This window comes from Ranitomeya imitator, chromosome 6 (genome assembly GCF_032444005.1).
Source record: "Ranitomeya imitator isolate aRanImi1 chromosome 6, aRanImi1.pri, whole genome shotgun sequence".
Lineage (NCBI taxonomy): Eukaryota > Metazoa > Chordata > Amphibia > Anura > Dendrobatidae > Ranitomeya > Ranitomeya imitator.
The window spans coordinates 382,797,109-382,818,972 of record NC_091287.1 but is presented as its reverse complement, the minus strand read 5'-3'; the positions used below and the strand labels follow the sequence as shown (position 1 = coordinate 382,818,972).

The window sequence follows — 21,864 nt, the reverse complement described above, 5'->3', positions numbered from 1 at the left end:
TTGCAAGAAACATATTTTATCCCTAAAGCTAGTATGATTATCTAATTGACAATCAAATTAAATAAGCTGGAACGATTTAAGTAGGCAATGTTTCAGCCGATAGAGGGAGAAAAAGTTACCGTGTAAACAAGAGTCACTGAAATTCCCCTGAAATTACGTTTCATCATAAATGATTCAAGCAGTTGTAGTGACAGCAGAGAATATTATTGCAAATTCAGTACCAGTACTGATGTGTCTAAGAAAAATGGTTTATGTATACAATTTTTCTCCAATGAATCAATTCCAGAAAATGATCTTACACTTGACTTTATGTAACTCCCCACTCATATAAGTGATGTCACAGTACCCCAAGGCTACAATCGTACATTGTGCTTTTGCTTATTAAAAGCAAATCAAGAGAACAGTGTGAATTGGCTCTTGAAATGTGGAGTGTACCGTGCAGGGTGCACGTACCACAGGAAGAATACTTAGGTTCAATTTAGACCATGATGTCATTACTATTTGCAAAAAAAAACACAGAGTTCTATTTGTTTTCCATTAGGAAAAATATAGCAAAATGTGATGGACGGGGAAATTTATGGATTGTTGCTATGTGACACATTGTAAGAACCGGATATTTCACAATTCTGTACAATACAATGTACTGTATCAATGCATTCCATCAGATATTGTGAAGAAGCATGGATTCCATCTTATATTCCTCGTTCCTCGCAGAGCTCTCTGTCAAACCTAACAACAGTCATCATTCAATCCATGTCAATAGGGTTCTCAGAACCTTGCTTAGAAGCTACCACAAATTTTAGGTATTTTCTGCAGTGCTGTAGAAAAAAAATCTGTTGAGGAAATAAGTAACTTATTTTCAACGTTTCTGTACAGGAAAGCTCAGGATTAGCCTCATTAACAACAGTGGGTCTAATCTTTGAACTAATCTGTTATACAACCGCCAGCCAACCTCTACAAAATCTACAGCAAAATCCAAATGTCTGTCTTAGATTTCTGGAGTGGATCATATAATAATTATGTGTCAAGGTTTCAGCAACATATAGAGATCTGACACGTGAACAGATTAGTACATCAGTTTTTCAAGTAGTACTTTCTCATATTATTTTGATATTTGAAATATCTAAACCACATGTATTTGTTGCATTCTACATGAATCCCTATATTGATGGGTCTAAGGTCAGAACCAAACTTTGATTATCTAAATTCTGTTTAGTATGACTATGGTGGTTGGTCTGGTTTTGTAGATGTAATTGAGCATTTTAAGGTAAAAGAGCAAAGGCTCCACCAGGCAGGACTCCCCTCAGCCAATGCCAAAAACAACTACTCCCTCACCGATGGCCTATTTGCATCTCCTGCGGTAACCGGATATCCACAGTGTACAGAGCAGGAGCAGCAGAGCTATTATTCACTTCAGTGCCAGTTGAGCTGATCGGTGGGGGTGTCAAGTGCTGAATTCCCAACAATCTGAAAATGAAGGGCAATTTTAAGGATAGGTCAGCAGTAAGTTAGTCCAGAGAGGCCGTACTGGGCCCATGGCACCCAGAGGGAGGCCGACATGACTTGGTTGCGTGGGACCTGGTGAGCTGATGTTGGTATTTGCTGGGAAACAGAAATAGCGGGGGTTAACTGGCATGCGAGGGGAGGAATAATGGCCATGATTCAAAGTTTGAAGGAGGTGGGGTTAAGGTGTCAGGGGAGGTGGAGTATAAGAGGGGGCACGTACCTCACGCAGGCATCCATTTTAGGTAACTGACAGACACGTGAGGAATCTCCCACCCACCCTCCCTTTTTTGCTGCTTAGACGGCGAGACGAAGGCTTTAGAAAAATTAGTTTTTTTTCCTCTTTAAGGAATACCTAATATTAATCGTCTTCCGGATTGTTACTAATTTTGCAAACGTCATGGCAGTCTGGCGGGGGAGGTCCTCGAAGTCGGTGGAAATGGAAAATGACGGATTACTGGGGGGGGATCTTGAGAGGTCCTGGACTCCCCATGAGTGAATTTAATTGGGCGTGGTTTGATTATCCCACGGGAGGGGTATTCAAGGGTCCCTTGGATGGGTTTTTGGTTTGGTGGACCAGGTTGGTTGTTATCTATCCCTGAGCTGGTGCTTAACGGCTGGGGGTAAGACTTAACCTGGCAGAGCAACGTGAGATTTGGATATTTGAGGTTTATAACTTTGGGGCTTCGAGGACCACCCCTCCTAATTTGGTTTTGATTGTCGTTTGTTTTATATTTTATGTTAATAAAAGGCTGCTGTGGCCATTTAAATCCAAATAATGACTTTGTCTGTTTATTGGGGCATGGATGAGGTTCTATTTTATTAGGTGAACAAATACCAGGGGAGCCTGCATTAGGGGTTATTGGGAGTGATCAATTTAGGTCACGGTCATACACAATCTCTTCAAGTAGATATCTTATCCAGAATAGATTTCTTGTGACAGATTTTCAGTTCTCACCATATATTATACATACTAGCTATCTTTTTGAAAAGTCCGACCTTCTAGAAGACCACTTTTTAATGCAATATTGGGTTTTTGTACCATGTAAAGCCCTAGTGGAGCCTACAATCTTAATGTTCCTGGAATGGAGGCAACAATGTATTGGCGAGGACCCAGTAAAGTAATACTTGTACAACGATTACATATTGTAATATTGGATAAACTATAAGAATAAAAATATTTGGAAGGGTCATGTGGATGCAAATAGCTTTAAGAGGTATTTGTCCTATGTAAATTATGTCTTGTCTTCCAGAAGTGAGACCACGGTTGTGCTAGTAGTTAGGCTGCGGGACTTTAGGTGCTCCTGCCTACACATACATCTCTTTCATTTAATACCTTGGCAAGGTTAATAGCATTTATAGATTTTCCTGTGTTTTGAGATGCTGTTGAGAGTAAGGACGTGCTGGCCTGATGTGTTGTAAAATGAGCCAGTTTATCTTCAGTGTAGGTTGCATTCACTGAGGAGAGCTCCCATCCTCTGGGATCCAGGAGTAACATAACTGAAGCAGATTGAAGATGGCATTGACTAATGAAGTCTTCTGCAGGAGTCACGCAAGTCAGTGGGTTGCCACACAGCATGTTCTATGGAGAGTGAGCAACAGACAGAAGTATCTTATTCCTTACGTGTCTTTTAGTTAACCCCTTCTCTGCTACAATGACCTATGCTTTCAGACAGTTCACTCACATGAGTAAAGTGGTTAATCAGCTATTTAATTCTCTTCCTAATAGGAAATGATAGTAAATTAATACTCATTGCTCTGTATTCAGGTTTGTGCCATTTTTTTTGCCAAGTTTTAATTGTCCAAGATGAGACTTTAATGAAATTCACTTGTATTTATTTGTAACAAGCATTTCCTTCTTATCCCTATGTACTGTATTACAAAGTAACCATGTAGCCCCAGTTTTAAAACGAGCAGTTCCTTGATCAAGCTTACATGCAGATGGATGTGACTTATTACGATAATTGGTGGTATGCAGAGAAATGGTGGATTGGGTGTACTAGATAGGGTAATGCAATACAGTGTGCACAAAAGCTTTACTGCACTCCAATCAGCTCCATAAATATCAGTCAAACTAATAGGGCAAGTAGTGACAGTGCGAGCAAATACAGGTCTTCAACTACAGGATACATGAAGTATATATAGAGATTCATTTAAAACTTTCCTTTTATTAATTATATTATTAATATATGATCAGGAAACCTTGTCTATAAGCCCTATATGACCAAATCATGCTGCTCTTTATTAGAGAGAAGGTGACTCAGTAGCTGCCCCTGCAGGACAAATGTGAGCCTGTCAGAGAAGTGACCACAGATCTGACTGCATTATTGAGGCAGGTTGTTATGTTGGAACAACCTCTTTGCAGGGGCTATCCAGGTGATATGTATTTTTTCCTTATGGGGCTAAGAACTTACAGGCAGGTAGTTGCTAAGTTTTATCCACTTAATATATTGCAGTCATCATATTATATATTCACTGTGTACTCACAATTGCTCATTTTGCCTTTCTACCCAGATAATTCTCTTTTCCATTAGGTCTATGATTGAAAACTGACTAGCTGAATCTTTCTAAGATCTCTGTGGAAACAGGAAGACAATTTTCCCCTCATGAGTCACTGCCAAAGTCTCTGGCCTGGTGTAGGAGGGAACAGCTGGGTCAGGAGTTGAAGAGGGGAATGATAAATGCAGGGACAAAAGACTTCCTGTTTCTATATAGAGCAGAGAAGAGAGAAGTATAAACTAGGTAGAAAGGGAAAGTGAACAATTGTAAGTACACAGTGCTATATAATATGATGACTGCAATATATTAAGAGGATAAAAACTTTGATGGGAGTGCTTCTTTACGGAAAGACAAGGGATGATAGGGCCAATACCTTTCCTCCTTATTTTCTTTTCTCAATCCCAAAAAGCCGAGATCTTCTTCCTTATTTATATCTCAACTCCTATAAATCGAGACCTTTATACTGTTAAGTCTGCAGAGACAGATTTTGTGGAATAATAGTTAGGTATGATGTAGAACAGATACTAAATGATAATCCTCAATATATGCTGCCACTTAATGGATATTAAAGTATGTAGATTCCTTCATCTAGATGTTAATAAGTCGCATCTACTTTTCTTTTAAGCCGTACGGACATTTTATGCTACTTTGAATCTGAAACTGTGGGGCTAATATCAGAAGTGCTGAACACATTCAGAACAGTTAAAGTTTACTTCCCGGTGTTCGTTTTTTCTCACTTCTTCAGAGTGTTTCCAGCAGCAGGGTTCAGCACCATATGGACGCCTTCCAGAGCTAAACCGAAAGAGCTAGATGAATGAGAAGATATCACAACAGACACACTCAATTAGTTTATAACTGTCTATTAACTTGTGCTGGTGTCTTTGAATAAACAGCAGCGTTACCCCCTCCCAGTCCTGGGGACCTGATATTCATTACATAGCATGGCATGGCAGGGAAGAGGTGGAAGTCATTGCAACAAATGTCATTACTGAGCGTAATTGGACAAGAACACACGTAGCATCTTTATTCTAATTAAACAATTGTCCTAATACCCAAACATTAGCTTCAGTTATTATGTCTGGGAGCGATCACCTCTTTGTGTAGCATAGGAAATGATCCTGTTGTACTAATGACACACTGTCAACGGCAAAGCGATGAATCTTCCTCCCCAACAATATATATGGCTCTAAACATTTCCACGATGCAGTAAATGCGCCGATCGTATCGCCATACTAACGTGAACACCTGTTATTCTTCTACCACCATGTAATAACGATGGGCACGCGTCCAAAATGAGTGCATCTAAGTGTCTTCCAGTGCGGCTTCTGCTCTTTGTTGTTAAGTAGTCATCTGGAACCGGGATGTTACTGGAGCTATTTGCCACATGTTCTTATCTACTCAATGTCCTTTCTGTCTAGAAGATATTTTCTTGATTTTCTAGTTTGTGTTGTACTTTATACAGTACTATTCCTCAACAAGGAAATCATCTGGGAAACTTTTAATGCAAATTTGGAAAGATGAATCAGTCTAAATGATATATGATGTCATTATAAGATCAAAGTAATACAAAGTCGATAAATTAATTTAATTGCCTGAATTAATATTATTATTTAATATGTTCCCAAAATAGATTTTAGGACTCATTTCTTCTCATTTAAAACTTGAACATAGGTAATGGCATTCCAGTAGGTAGGCATTCAGGTAATGGTATTTTGGTTTTTCACATACTACTAGATCATTTGGGCACGGCTATTTAGACACACTATAAAAGATCAGAAAAACAGCACTCTACATAGCAGGTAGGTTAATGGGGTATTCCCATCTCCAAGATCCTATTCTGATAGGTGCAATAATAATATCAAATACCTTCAATTAGAAATATAGTATAGTTCTTCTAATTTGCTATGTTGCTTACCCCATGTGCAGGGCATTACTGTAGCTTACGTATCCATGGTTTCAACCACTAAATAACTAATTAACTGTCATTATATGAGTGGTCATCATAACTATGGATACCTTAATTACTGCAGTGCCCTGCACATAGGGTAAGCGACATAGCGAATCAGAAGAACTATACTACATTTCTAATTGGAGGTAACGTATTTGATATTATTATTATCATTAATATAGGATCTTGAATATGGGAATTCACCTTCAACAGTAAATAATATATTTACAAATTTGTCCTTCCTCATGTTTCCTCGTGGCTTAATATTTCCCATGGTGTGCAGCATATAATGACCAGTTTTGGAAAATAAATGACTTTTGATACTCTGTCTGGAGATGTTTATGCTATATGTGTCTATGTATACCCTTTCAATGGTTTTGATTTTATACTCCAGTCTGTGAATGTTTTTGCTAGCCTGTTGCAATAATTAATAATAATAATCATTTTTAATCATATATCACCAACATATTACACAGTACTTTGTTGAATTTATATTATCAAAAATCGGGAGTTCTTAGCAAAATTCACAGAAAAATAAGGGTGAGCGCACTTGCATATGCTTTAAAGTATACAGTGGGTGACTTAAGTATTGACCAAGTCACCAAATTAATTTGCCTTTTTTTCTCTTATTTTTGTGTTGTTCCAATACACACAAAGGAAATAAACATGTGTATAATAAAACATGTGTAATTGCAATAATTTTCTGGGAGAAATGCTTAATTTTCTGGTACAATTTCAGGGGTGCCAACACTTTTGGCCATGACTAAATATGGGGTTATGATGCCATTCATCAAAAACATGATCAATGTTCACTAACTGGATTGGGAAGTATCTCCTATTGTATAATAGACAAATAATGTAATCATACAATGCCCAAGCTGCATTGTTAAAATGCTGTCAAATTAGTTAACTAGGGAATGTAGCCTATTGTACAACTATCTATAGGTTTGGCCACCAAGCGCAAGACTTGGATCGTACCTCGCCGTCATGGCCCCTTCTATCAGTGCCAGTAGTGACCTGTTCAGTAATGACAGTTGATATGTGCAACTACACAGGTGACAAACCCCTAAGGTTAACACTGAGTACTTGATCCAAGATTTTTTTTATATAATGACCATTACCATCTTGCAGTCAGGGGAAATTTGCCACATGTTTAAGGAGATTTGAAAAATAACTTACATGGGATTTATTCTTCATTTCAGAGTTTAATTTTAAGTCATTAAAAAAAGACTATGAAGAAGATTGAACCAGCCTGGCGTAGCTGATCCAAAATGTTTATGCAACTCAACGTTGCACAGACAATTTGCGACTTCGCAGAGCTTTTATGCCATTTTTGTACCATAAAAGCTTTGATAAATCGGACCTATGAATAGAGCTTGATTTGCTCCCGTCAAATTACATCATTGCAATTTGCTTCCTAGCTGTGCTACATAGGAATGAAGGGTGAAAGGACTGGATTAGTTATCATTAACAAACAACATTGATAACACTATGCAGCCGCGGGGACTGGAACATATTTTTCGAGAACGCCAAAGACACACTCTTAGCACCCGAGCATGCTCCGATCACACCTTATCCAAGTACGTTCGCTCGTCACTGTCACCTAGTGAAGAGATTCTTTCTACATATATACTACCCACTCCAAATCCAATTTGACATTTTATTAGTATTTTAGAAAATAATGAGATATTTCAGTAATAAATGATACATGCACAGTGTGACTCCAAATTGCACTGATTAGCATAGAGGAATAATGCTAGAAATAGAGACTGAATATAATATGATTGACAGAAGAATATTACAAAAATATGTGCCGCAAAGAAAAGCTACTTACAAAGTCTATTTAGATATGGTCCATATACCTAGAATATTAGTGAACATCAAGACGTTCTGTTCCAGAGATGAAGAATATGAACAATGCAGATAAATTGCTTTGCTTTGATAAATCATAACTGGATTATCTATACATTTCAATGATAATGCTAGTCGAGATTAAATCTGGATAGAAAGTAGATGAGAGAACAAAGCAGTTTGCACAATGTGCAGCCTTCTAAAACACATTTGTATATGGCTTTTCCTAATCAGTTCATTCTTCATGTAAATCAATTAGCCCCGGCCTATTCCTGCAGCGGCATTCAAGTCATTTCAATACATGTGATTCTCAGCTCTGGAGAGGGAATTATTCTCACCAAACCAAAGAGAGAGAACGGCAAAAGTGATCTGTCTGAGAGAACTTCATTAGACTGCTGTGTAGGGGCACTGGTTATTTGATTATGCACATGCAATACTGTGCAAAAGTTTTAGGTAGGTGTGGAAAAATGCAGTGTGGGAAGATTGCTTTAAAAAAATTGAATTTTTAATAGTTTTTTTTTTTTACCATTTAACAAAATGCAATGTGAAATGAGTAAAAGAGAAATCTGACTGTAATCAATACTTGATGTGACCACCCTTGGTCTTCATAAGAACACACAGTTTTTGAAGGAACTTGTCATGCAGGTTACCCAAACATCTTGGAGAACTAACCACAGATCTTCTGTGGATGTAAGGTTGTGGAAATCCTTTTTTTCTCATCATGTAATCCCAGACAGACTTTATGATGAGATCAGGGCTTTGTGGGGCCGTATCATCACTTCCGGGACTCCTTGTTCTTCTTGACACTGAAGATAGTTCTTAATGACAATGGCTGCAGAAGAGCCAAACAGACGCCTTCTTAAAGGGAATATGTCACCCCCGGGATGTATATGACCTATTAATATGGGCATACAGGTGACAGAAATATTAAACTAGTCCTACCTGAATGCCTTATAATAATGGTCTTGTTGCTGAGAAATCTTATATTCTGTCTTTATGCTATTGATTTCTTCCAGGCTTCGGGGCGTGCAGTGCCTGGAAGAGTTCCCTGCCTCCTGTCCTCATTACAATACTACCCCCTCCCAGGCATGTCAGTTATGGCCCCGTACTCTGCACTCCCTCAGTAATACCTCATACTCCCTTACACCGGCACAGCATTCGGAGATCTTCTGCACAGGCACCAACGACTTCCGATCTAGTAACCTCATGTGTGTGTGCCGATAAGGTACTCTCCCCACTACCTCCCTGCATAGTCATCGCTATATACACATGACTCCTAACGATGACTTTGCAGAGAGGAGATTGGGAGACCACCTTATGAGTGTGCACAGCGGAGGTCACAGTGACTCACCGGAGGTCACAGTGACTCTGGCGCCTGTGCAGAAGATCCCGGAGTGCAGTGCCCACAGAAGGGAGGAAGAGGTATGCAATTCTGAGGTAATACAGGGTGCAGGATTTTGAGGCCATAACTGACGTCCATGGAAGAGGGGTACTATTCTAATGAGGAGAATAAATATTGAACATGTGACCAATTTTCTACGTAAACATAATTCTAAATGTGCTATTGACATGAAATTCTCCACAGATGTTGGTAACATCTCATCCAGTCCACACAGGCAAAGAAATCAAACCATAGATGGCCATACATTAAGTTCAATACTTATTTCACCTACTGTATATCAGGTTTCTTTTTGTTTTATTGTGAGGAATACAAAGATAATAAACTCATGAACTTTCAAAATGCAGGTGTCAATACCAGATTTGTTTCCATACTGTGCTGCTCTTTTCTAAGGTGGCATGATATGGGGAGAGGTCCACTCTTCTGTTAGCTAAAAGAGCAAAATTGTTGTTCTGTTTGGCTACTAGGAGCACATGAAGAGAATACGGGGCACATACTTTCTGAGTCCAATGTATACAAGAGGAGAAAGCTTTTGCCACCTTCCTCCTTTTCCTCTAAGTGATTGTTGTCAATCATTGCCTTGGAGGATGAATTCACCAACTCTTAAACTATATATCTAGTGTATTCATTCAGCTCTCCTTATAGCCAATCTACAAAAAATTTTTGTGATTTTGGCTTGTAGGAGAGCGGACTTGTCTTTGTGTTACAGGTAAAGCAAATTTTATCTTGACGTCTACCCAATGACATGCCATTGAGAAGGTCAAGTTCAAGTACACATTACAGTATGATAACAAATCTGGGCTAACAAATTTACTGTAATCCTACTTTGCTTTATGCAATGTTGATTGGCAGAGGACTATATAAAATATTCTGGATAGCGATAAATAATGTAAACCAGGGGTCTTCAGTTATTATGCACCATTTACTATATTCTTATATGACCTGGCACACTTCTTCTCCACCACTGCACCTCCCATACTAATGATGTGTTGCTAAGCTCCAGTAAATTATAATGTGTGATTGATATTATTTTGCAGGAAACTGGCAAAGAAACGGAAAGAGACCCTGAGCAACACTCGTCAGGAGATGACAGTGATGGTGAATTCGATGGATAAAAGCTACACCGAGCAAGGCACTAACTGTGATGAAGCGTTCTCTTTTATGGACACTCACAATCTGAATGGCAGATGTAAGTTGTAAATGATTTTGCTTCAGCACTCTTTTATTTTTACTAATGCACGGAGGAGGAAGCAATTGAAGTGAACATGAGTGACTTTTAAGACATTTTTCCACCTCATTAACCAATCAATTTAATGGGCAAAATAGTCATTTATGGAAATTCCGCTTCCCTCATGCTGTGCCTTAAATCACTTTGCGTTTTGAACAGTCACTGATGCATACAGGTTTTCTCTAAATAATCATAACAAGTTAGAAAGTGTATTGCCGGAAGCTCGAAGTTGTTCCCATACTATACAGGGTGCATTATTCTCATTTTGACCATTTAGAGCTATCTTGGAAATTGTGCTTTTACAAAAAGCAATGTGACATTTTTGTCTGTGTCAGCTTGTCAGTCTCTAAAATAAACTTGTCATCTAACCATAATGCAGCACTGTAACATTGCAGTAAGGCAACACTGATCCTTATGTCACATAGTGGAGGCATGAAAATCAACTATTCAGGGCGCAGTAAATAAAATGTCTTCCCCCGCTCACGTCTACATGAATACCTTGTTTTAGGCATTCTCAATAACTAGATTGAAGGGAACCTGTTAGTAGACATTTCTGTAGACACCAGTTAATAACTTTAGACATACAGGTATAAAGCCACATGCAAAATCTGGCCTTGGAGAGGCAATAATCATTAAATATCATTGGGCCAGCAGCTGTTCCCCTCGCCTCCACATACACGCGTGCATATATTTTGAACAGAAATAATATCTCGCATATAAGGTGCCATATCTGACTATAAAGTGATTTTCTGCTTTTTTACACTCCTCGTAAGCACAGTTGTTTTCAGAAATGCTGCACTTGCCATATGTCCCTATATACACGGTGCTGTTTTCTCTAACTATTTACGCTTTTACTTTTATAAGGTGACTGGACTGTGACTTTTATAGATGTGCTATGTGTGTAGCAGGTGCAGAATTACCACATTTGACAGTGTTTTATGGTTTGATGGTGATGACAGATTACTTTTACTGTCGTTCATTGTGTATAATTTATATGTGCCTTTATTTACAGCTGTGTCCTCGCCTTCATCTTTCACTATGAAAACAAATACACTAAGTACAACCGTGCCTAATTCTTACTACCCAGGTAAGCTACCAAGTAGTACTCTTCATACTGCACTGTGTGCCTCTTCTCAAAACCAGTGAGCCGTGACCTCTGCCATGTGGGGCCTGTCAAGTCCGGTGTCCATCTGACCTCTGCCATGTGGGACCTATCAAGCTCTGTGTCCACGTGACCTCTGCCATGTATGACCTGTCAAGCCTTGTGTTTACAATTCCTCTGGCATTTGGGATCTGTTAGGCCCTGTGTCCACGTGACCTCTGCCATGTGGGACCTGTCAAGCCCTGTGTCTACATGAGCTCTGGCATGTAGGACCTGTCAAGCCTTGTGTCTACATTACCTCTGGCATGTGGGACCTGTCAGGCCCTGTGTCAACATGACCTCTGGCATGTGGGACCTGTCAGGCCCTGTGTCAACATGACCTCTGGCATGCGGGACCTGTCAGGCCCTGTGTCAACATGACCTCTGGCATGTGGGACCTGTCAAGTCTTGTGTCAACATGACCTCTGTCATGTAAGACCTGTCAGGCTCTGTGTCCACGTGAGCTCTGTCATGTGTGACCTGTCAGGCCTTGTGTCCACGTAAGCTCTGACATGTGGGACCTGTCAGGCACTGTGTCCACGTGAGCTCTGTCATGTGTGACCTATCAGGCCTTGCGTCCACGTAAGCTCTGACATGTGGGACCTGTCAGGCACTGTGTCCACGTGACCTCTGTCATGTGTGACCTGTCAGGCACTGTGTCCACGTGAGCTCTGTCATGTGTGGCTTGTCAGGCCTTGTGCCCATATGAGCTCTGACATGTGGGACCTGTTGGCCTCTGTGTCCACGTGGGTTTACTATTTCCGTCTAGTGTTCTAGTGCAGTTTTACTATAGACATTAATTAAATGACAATTACCCTCAGGGTAGATGTTAACTCTGTCCTTCATATCAGCAATTTAGAAGAACTTGGCATTTTAATATAGTAAAGTATATAATAATTCTGATAGTATAGTTTAAAATTCCATTGCTTAACATTCAGACTTTTTAGCTTTCTGAGTGCATTTGTGTAAATGCACTCATTTCTCCTATTTCTGATGTAGAAGAGATCAAACAGCATTCTTACAGTAGTCTACAGGTAGTTACCTATTTAACAATGATAAAATAGTTGTACATTACATGAAATTGGGTTTCATACAAAATTAACTCATGGCTTATTAATGAGATTTGCCATTAATGTCAGTAATTGCCTACAGGCAGTGAGCACAGTCACTTTTACCGGTTCCTGAAATAGTGCATCTCTCAATGATCGTACATAGGAAACTGTAGAGTTCTCACATTTAAGTTTTGTAAATTACTATTTTGGAGAAAAAAAACAAAGATCCAAATTATTTTCAAAGCTCTTCGGCTCATCTTTTTTTGCATAGTGAGGAAACACGAGTAATCAGACACCAATGGCATTTCTTGGTGATATCTCAGCAATGCATAATATGGGAAAAGCCTTTAACTACTATAACATTACACAATGTTTAATATTATCTCAATTCTGAGGCTGCAACAGAAGCTAATGTACAAATGTAATATTGTTTTTACATTATGAAATTGAAGCCTATAAGTGTCTTCATTAACAAAGTGAACTAGTTCCAAAATCCTGTGGTTTATCTGTTCTAATCATATTTATTTCTTTTCTATGGATTTTGATTATGTAACTTTCAGTTGTATTTACTTATATTTACCTGTTTTGCCTGTTATTTTGATAGATAGCTTGCTGAAAAGGACATAAAATGTAAAAAGATCGCTGAAAAAGTGCAGCGTATTTACCAACATCAGGTCATCATATTGCTAATGACTGCAGGACGCAGCAGCCCCCATGGTAAAGGCGGGGGCAGCACAGGTGCAAAATACTGGTGAAATAGCCATTCACACACCTATCATTCATGGTTGCTGAGTATTTTAAATGCACACAGATGAGGCTTATACGGGGCATGCATAGGGCGCCAGTCACACAGTCATTCGCGCTGGAGCACGTGCTGCACAGTACGCCCTACTGGGAGGGGTCAAGACATAAAATACAACTTGTCGCTCTATATTTTTCTACCCAGCACTTTGCTGAAATAATGTACTGTAACAAAATAAATACAAATAATCAGTTAAAAAATTCTCGGTGCGAGTGCAGCTGATTTCCTGCTATCATACTATTGATTCAGGTGGGCTGCCCAGCACTATATAAGTGCACCCCACAAGGATAGACACCTCCATTCACCCAACCAACACCATCCTGCATAAAAGTGAAAAAATGTGCAACAATAAAAATGTGAAAAAATGTTTGAGATATTGGTCAATATTTTGCCCAAAATACACCACCTCATAACCCATTTTAATGGTAATCATTGATTTGCGAGTCCTACACTAAAGTTAAAAACTACTCACCAAAAAGAACATAAAATTCAAAAAAGGAGCCATGTTTACCCACACCAGGGGACAATACTGATGAACTGCAGGATGCAGCAGTCCCACATGATAATAGCAGAGATAACACAGGTGCAAAATACTGATAAAACGACCACTCACAAACTTACCAATTCATGGAGGGCTGGTTGTCCAGTGTTATAAATGCACACAGACGAGGTTTGCATAGGGTGCCAGTAATACAAGTACATGCACAGTGTCTGACTTACATCCTATTGGTGACACCTATACTATTAGATCAAGTGGCTATGTACCCGCACCCCAGAAAAACAGAAACTCCTCCGCAATGCATAACAAAAGCCAGGAACAGCCTTTAAAGGGGTGGTCCAAAGTAAAAGTAAATTTCATTCTAAATCCCTATTTCGTGCCATAATCTAAGTTATTTTTTTATATTTTTGCATTATAAATTTCCTACCATTCCCTAACTACATGATCTAACTGCTAATCGATTTTTTTCCTACTTCCTGTGTGATGACACTTTGTTTAACCGCTTCCTGACCGCCGACGGTAGATAAACATCAGCGCTAGCAGTGCTTTGTGCAGCGCCGACATTTGTCTACGGTTGGTTGCGGTTTTGTGCTCACCGGGACCCCCACGTAACTTATAAAGAGGGAATTCCAGTGCACAAAGCTTCCTGTGACCCCTGACCTCATCGAGACCTGATTGGTTTAGGTACGGATGGCGTCAGCGTCACACCACCCAATGAGGAAGATCACTGGGAAAGTTTGTTGTAGTGATGAACTTTCCCGGGCGATCTGCCTCATAATAATGCTGTTTCTCCTCTGATATCCTGTCAGTGAGAGATTAGAGGAGAAACAGTGTGGCAAGTGCTGCTGGCAACAGCTGTGCCCATCAGCAATCTTGATATAAAATAAAAAAAACAGATAAGGCAGGTTAGGGTTGGGGCTAAAGTTAAGGTTAAGCTAAAGATAGGGTTAGTGTTAGGCTAAAGTTAGGGTTTGGGTTGGGGCTAAAGTTAGGGTTAGGCTAAAGTTAGGGTTAGAGTTAGGCTAAAGCTAGGGTTACAGTTAGGCTAAAGTTAGGGTTACGGTTGGGGCTTAAGTTAGGTTTGGGCTAAAGTTAGGGTTAGTGTTAGGCTAAAGTTAGGGTTAGTGTTAGGCTAAAGTTAGGGTTAGGCTAAATGTAGGGTTGGTATTAGGCTAAAGTTAGGGTTAGTGTTAGCCTAAAGTTAGGGTTAGTGTTAGGCTAGGGTTAGGGCTAAAGTTAGGGTTAGGGTTGGGGCTAAACTTAGGGTTATGGTTGGGGCTAAAGTTAGGTTTATGTTTAGGGTTAGGGCTAAAGTTAGGGTTAGGGTTGGGGCTAAAAATAGGGTTAAGGTTGGAGCTAAAGTTAGGGTTGGGGCTAGAGTTAGAGTTGGAATCAGGGTAAGGGGTGTGTTGGGGTTGTGGTTGTGGTTACGGTTATGGTTGGGATTACAGTTAGGGGGTTTCCACTGTTTAGGCATGTCAGGGGCTCTCCAAATGCGACATTGTCGTCTGATCTCAATTCCAGCCAATTCTGCGTTGAACAAGTTCTCCTTCCCTTCTGAGCTGTGCCGTGAGCCCAAACAGTGGTTTACCCCCACATATGGGGTATCGGAGTACTCATAAAAAATTGCACAACAACTTTTGGGGGTCTAATTTCTCCTATTACCCTTAGGAAAATAAAAATTTGGGGGTGAAAAGATTATTTTTGTGGAAAAAATATATATTTTTTTATTTTCATGGCTCTACGTTATAAACTTCTGTGAAGCACTTGGGGGTTCAAAGTGCTCACCACACATCTAGAGAAGTTCCTTGGGTGGTCTAGTTTCCAAAATAGGGTCACTTGTGGAAGTTTCTACTGTTTAGGGCCATCAGAGGGCTCTGCAAATGCAACATGACGCCCGCAGACTATCCCATCAAAGTCTGCATTCCAAAACGTCACTACTTCCCTTCCGAGCTCCGACATGTGCCCAAACAGTAGTTTTTTTTCCACATATGGGGAACCAGTGTACTCAGAACAAATAGGACAACAACTTTTGGGGTCCAATTTCTCCTGTTACCCTTGTGAAAATAAAAAATTGGGGGCTAAAAGATAATTTTTGTATAAAAAAAAAAAAGATTTTTTTGTTTTCATGGCTCTATATTATAAACTTTAGTGAAACACCTGGGGGTTCAAAGTGCTCACCACACATCTAGATAAGTTCCTTGGGGGTCTAGTTTCCAAAATGGTGTCACTTGTGGGGGGTTTCCACATCAGGGGCTCTCCAAAAGACCTCATAAAGTGACACTGGTCTGATTTGAAAAAATTGGCCTGGTCACGAAGGCAAAAACATGCTCGGGCACGAAAGGGTTAAGAATTCCGGTGCCTGCTGGTATCTATATATATAATTGTCTAAGAGTTTTTCTGTCTGTCTGTCCTGGAAATAAAGGTTGCCTCGACCAATCAGCGACCGGCACAGTCTGCCGCGAATTCGCCTCGACCAATCAGCGACGGGCACAATATCGACGTAGATGTCATAATGGTTGCCATGGCAACGATGATGTCATAAAGGTTGCCTCGACCAATCAGCGACGGGCACAGTCTGCCGCGAATTCTGGAATCATCATTGCCCATGTACTACAGGGACATGCATATTCTAGAATACCTGATGAGTTAGAATCGGGCCACAATCTAGTATTCAAAAAAAGCATCAGTGGGCAGAGACTGGTTGCTACTGATCTAAAATGACAATAGAGCGTGCTGTCATTGTGCATATTGCATAGTGCACAGCGCGTAGGGACTAGCCCAGCCCCTGAAATGAGTTACTGATGACACTTTGTTTCAGGTAGGGGGCAGTGGCTATGTAGTAAGCGCAGCCTCTGCCCCAATGACGCTTTTTTTGAATATCGCAGCAAGCACTGGAATTCTCAAACAAAGTGTCATCAAACAAGAAATATCCCACCATCACTCAGGAAATATCCCACCACTACACAGGAAGTAGGGAAAAAATAGAATATAATTTAGATAGTGTAGTTATCAAAGGATAGGGATTTTTAATGCAAGTATATTAGAAAATAGCTTTGATTATGTCACTAAACTGAAATTGGATTTAGAATGAAATTTACTCAGAGTTTGGACTACCATTTAACTACTGTAACATTGCACCATTTTAATAGTATCCTGAGTTTATGGCAGAGACCGACACAAATGTGCAAGTGTAACATTGTTTTTACATTGTAAAGTAGAAGCCTATAATAAGTGTCTTCAATAGGCAAGTAAACCAATTCCAAAATCTTGTGGTTTACTGTATCTGTTGTAGTCATATTTATTTATTGTCTATGTTTTTTTATGTTACATTTATTTGTATTTGCTTACACTCACATTTGCCTATTTTGCCTCTTACTATGATGCCGTATGAGAGAAATGGATCCCTTTCGTCTAATAATCTCTTGTGTAATAATGTAGGTTGCTTTAATATTTAATAAGTGCATCCTATCAAAGCTCCCATATAACCCTGTTTATTTTTGCAGGTATTGATTTCCTCTTCAGGGCTCTCTTACAGTACTTGACGTGCAGTAGATTTTATGGCACATTTTGTTTTAATAAGCGGGATCATTGTAGGAGCAGTCATTTCTGCGAATAGCATCACTTGACCTTGTCACACCTGGAATTTTTAGTGAGTAAAGTTCCTTAAAGCCCTTAAGCAGAGGTCCGTAGCGTCAGTGATGCTTCCAGAAGAAACTGCTCCTAAAATGTCATGACTTATTTGGTGTATACACTCGTCAGGGAGGAGGTAGCTGTAATAGTTGCTATGTTTCGATGTCTGTTTAACCTAATGTGAAACCTTCAGCTGAAAATGAATTTGCTCCATTGCAATACAGCCATCTTTGTTAACGTGAACCTATTGGTAATATCAGCCTGTGTGTCAATTATTTTCTATTTTTCTTCTTCTCTCTCCTTGTGTTCTCTTTTTTTCCCCCTCATTCTTCTTGGCCCTGTTGTGGTACATGGCAGACCCATTTGTGCCAACTGCAATTTTAGGTGAGATCATTTCCCTTCATAAAAGTTATCTGTACAAATGACTAGGATAGACAGTGGTAGCAGAAGAGACTTTCCCATGCGTCCTGTGTTTGGCTCTTCACAAAGCAGTGACTGTAGTGATTCTTACACATGCAAAATGCTGAAAATGTTATGAAGAAAAGTATTTTTTTGCTTATTAAATGGTGCTACTAAAATTGTTTTCTATATGTGGGGGTCACACAAACCTATCGCAGCTTCTGGCCACATGGCTTCTTCTTATACTACAACATTTTTGTGGGACACTTTTTTTTCACTGTGACTGCTTGTCGGAGATGAATACCTTCCAAAATTCAATATGTAACAGAGGAGGTCAGCATGGCGCTGTTTCGGCCATACTGGGCTACAACGCCCATCAACTTGTCTTGGGCAAAAAATATCGAGGTTAATGGGAACTGTAGTCCAGTACTTACCGGTACGTGAAATGCTGGCTCCCCTGATGTGGAACATTTGTCTGGAAATGCCATGCCTCTGTCTTTTCTTTTTTTAACCTGGATAGCACAGTGTCAGTATTTAGTTGGTTTATTTTGTATATCCACAGCTTCCGGTCATAAATTGTAGCATATATGCTTTTCCCTTCATTGGCAACACTTCTCTTTGTTTATATGTAATGATTTTATACATGAGATCAAAGCTTAAAATAAACTATTCAATCAACAGATGGCAATATCGAGAAAGCTTTCATTTGTAAAGTATCAGTGCAAATCTCATCAGACGGCAGATCAATATGAATTTTCCTTATTTAAACATGTCAAGACTCAGAGAGTCATCTCACCTTCCATGCGTCTTATTATTTCATTGGGCTTGGACCTGAGGTCAGATATTCATTCCGCAGCCCTATTCTGCAGACACAGATTAATTTACCTGATTGATTTGCTGTCCCGTCTTTCCTGCCATCAGGCAATTTGGAAATTGTAGACATTTGGAAATATCATATAATCAAAAAGTCTTATAAAGGAGTCAGTCCAATGGGGAAAATAACTTAAGATTTACAGTGTGTTTTCTGCTATGAAGTGACCTTTTTCTGGGATCTTGGCCTTCCAATTGTGACCTGTGAGTAGGCGTAGTACCCCTGCTGTTGGACACAATTTATAATTAATATCTTAGAAGAGTTACTGTGATGTACTTTAATATAAAGTATATATGTATATATATATATATATAGTATATAATGTATAGTAAAACTCATAAATTGGGGCGTTTAATTACATTTTCAAGTAAAATGTATATAGAATAGCCACAACTAACACCGGGAAAATTATAAATATATATAATGGAATTAATGTTCCAGTACATGAGAGGTTGCAAGTCTCATTCATGTCACTAAATGTAAGCCCCATGTCAATCCCATAGACAAAGGCTTTGAAAGAGACACCATTGATGCCCACTCCAGTACCCATGTCAGTGAAACTAGTGCCAAATATGACAAATAGTAATATTTTAAGTCACGTAATCATCATAACTGACTGTAAAAAATATTTTTTTGTATTGGAAGGCATTGTGCTGTGTAACAATGGACAGTCGCCCTTTTCATATTATGCATCATTCAGTGGAAATTCACCCATGCGAAAGAAAAATCACTTCACCAGACACAATAAAAGGTTCTTAAAGGGAACCTGTCACGTTCTTTATTGCTATTAAACTTTTAGAAGTGCACTGCTCTTTGCAAACAGGAAGGAAGGAGGCAGGGAAACGGTTGCTCCTGAAGAAAGAGGCTGACACAGCCCCTTTAACACTGTAGGACAGGTTTGTGTAACTATAATAAGAAGGTAGCAGTTTAATGTAATATGCTTAATATGATTAGTGTAATTTGCTAATAAAAGGTTCTTAGGAATTTATTTCTTATAGCTATGTATTTTTTTCTATTCCCCGAATATCCCATAAATATCCCATAAATGTAAGTATGTTCTGTACTGAGTACAGCAAAGCCTGATTCTTTCTCCATAAGGCCTGTTTCACACCTCCTTGAAGCAAAGACCAGTCTCGCATTGGAAGACCTGACCCAACAACCTGGTCTCCTGACTGCATCTCCCGACCTGTTTTAACTGCCTCTTAGGTATAGCTGAAGTAGTTAGCTCAGATGAGGACACCCAGTGGTCAGGCTGGGTCTTACCATGTGAGATTGGTCCATCTTTTATGGATCTAAGAAACAGACCTTAAGGTACCTTCACACTGAGCAACTTTAGAACGATAACGATAGCGATCCGTGACGTTGCAGCGTCCTGGATAGCGATATTGTTGTGTTTGACACGCAGCAGCGATCAGGATCCTGCTGTGACATCGCTGGTCGGAGCTAAAAGGCCAGAACTTTATTTTGTCGCTGGATCACCCGCTGACATCGCTGAATCGGCGTGTGTGACGCCGATCCAGCGATGTCTTCACTTGTAACCAGGGTAAACATCAGGTTACTAAGCGCAGGGCCGTGCTTAGTAACCCGATATTTACCTTGGTTACCATTGTAAATGTAAAAAAGAAACTCTACATACTTACATTCCGGTGTCTGTCGCATCCCCCGGCGTCAGCTTCCATGCACTGTGTCAGCGCCGGCAGGCCGTAAAGCAGAGCACAGCAGTGACATCACCGCTCTGCTTTACGGCCGGCGCTTACACAGTGCAGGGAAGCTGAGGGCGAGGGACGCGACAGACACCGGAATGTAAGTATGTAGTGTTTTTTTTTTACATTTACAATGGTAACCAGCGTAAACATCGGGTTACTAAGCACGGCCCTGCGCTTAGTAACCCGATGTTTACCCTGGTTGCCCGGGGACTTCGGCATCGTTGGTCGCTGGAGAGCTGTCTGTGTGACAGCTCTCCAGCGACCACACAACGACTAAAGAGCGACGCTGCAGCGATCAGCATTGTTGTCTATATCGCTGCAGCGTCACTTAATGTGATGGTACCTTAACCCTCAGCAGTGGAATTGCATTTCTAGAACATAAAAGGGTGGGGAACTCATCCGTAGAAAAAGCACATTGGTGGAAGCAAACATCAGGCCCTACTGTTACTGCCCACTTATAGTACTATCGTCGGCAATGTTGCTTTATATCTATAATACTATTATTGTTATTGATTTTTTAACATACATTAAATGACCAGCATTTATTGTTGAATTATGAAAAGGACTGCCCACTATAAGCTAGCTCATCAGTGTATACGTCGTGGACAGCACATTTTTTATATTTCTATCATTCCTGAGCTGTGTATTGGTGACGTAGAATTCACAAGAGAACTAACTTATCGCTCACCGTTATCTTTTCCACTTGCGCATTTTTTTGCCCAAAACATGCGCCAATTAGCAGTGTTGCAACTTCAGTTTGTGCAGTTCGGTTTCCACCAGCATGTGATGAGTGATGAGTGATTCGGACATTCGCTTACAGGTTCATCAGTGTCGGCAGCACATCTCTGTTTATATTTCCTCATTTGTAGCTTGATCGGTGGACATATTTTCACTGACCAGCGGTCTTGAATATGACTTTATAAGTGCCTGGCCATCGGTTAAAGAGCTTTTACTCATTCAGTTTATTTCAAGGCCATAACACTTGTCCTTGATGTTTTACACATTCGCTCCATCCATAGCACAAATCACACAAAAATGACAGAGTAGAACACTATCACCAGAACCCACACAGGACTGATCCGTACTTTTTGTCTCATTTGTCTTTGGTTAGCGGTTTTATCTAGCAGATATATGTCCCTTGAGGGAAGAAATACAGAGTTTGGGTGAATAAATCTGTGTGATTTAATTGCAGGATTATACTAAGCCTATTAAATAAAATCTTAGATTTTATTTTGTCATTCCCTTATCTCTATCCAACACTTATGACATTGAAAGTATGATTATGACAGGTATTAAATTCATGGAAGGGGTGAACAATAGATTTTTGCTGTGC

At 39.8% G+C, this 21,864-nt stretch overlaps 1 protein-coding gene across 9 annotated transcripts in view; it reads left to right on the top strand.

Moving 5' to 3' along the window:
- The window catches only part of PTPRM (protein tyrosine phosphatase receptor type M), a 1,024,381-nt gene that overhangs the window by 849,777 nt on the left and 152,740 nt on the right, over positions 1-21,864 (top strand). For 4 of the 9 annotated variants that reach the window (XM_069731071.1, XM_069731069.1, XM_069731068.1 and 1 more), the window contains 2 exons: positions 10,238-10,389; positions 11,441-11,515. In XM_069731071.1, coding sequence (XP_069587172.1) covers positions 10,238-10,389; positions 11,441-11,515 — 227 coding nt within the window. Of the gene's footprint in view, positions 1-10,237; positions 10,390-11,440; positions 11,516-17,912; positions 17,940-21,864 lie in introns of all 9 variants that reach the window. The other 5 variants (XM_069731074.1, XM_069731073.1, XM_069731072.1 and 2 more) reach the window with 2 other exon arrangements.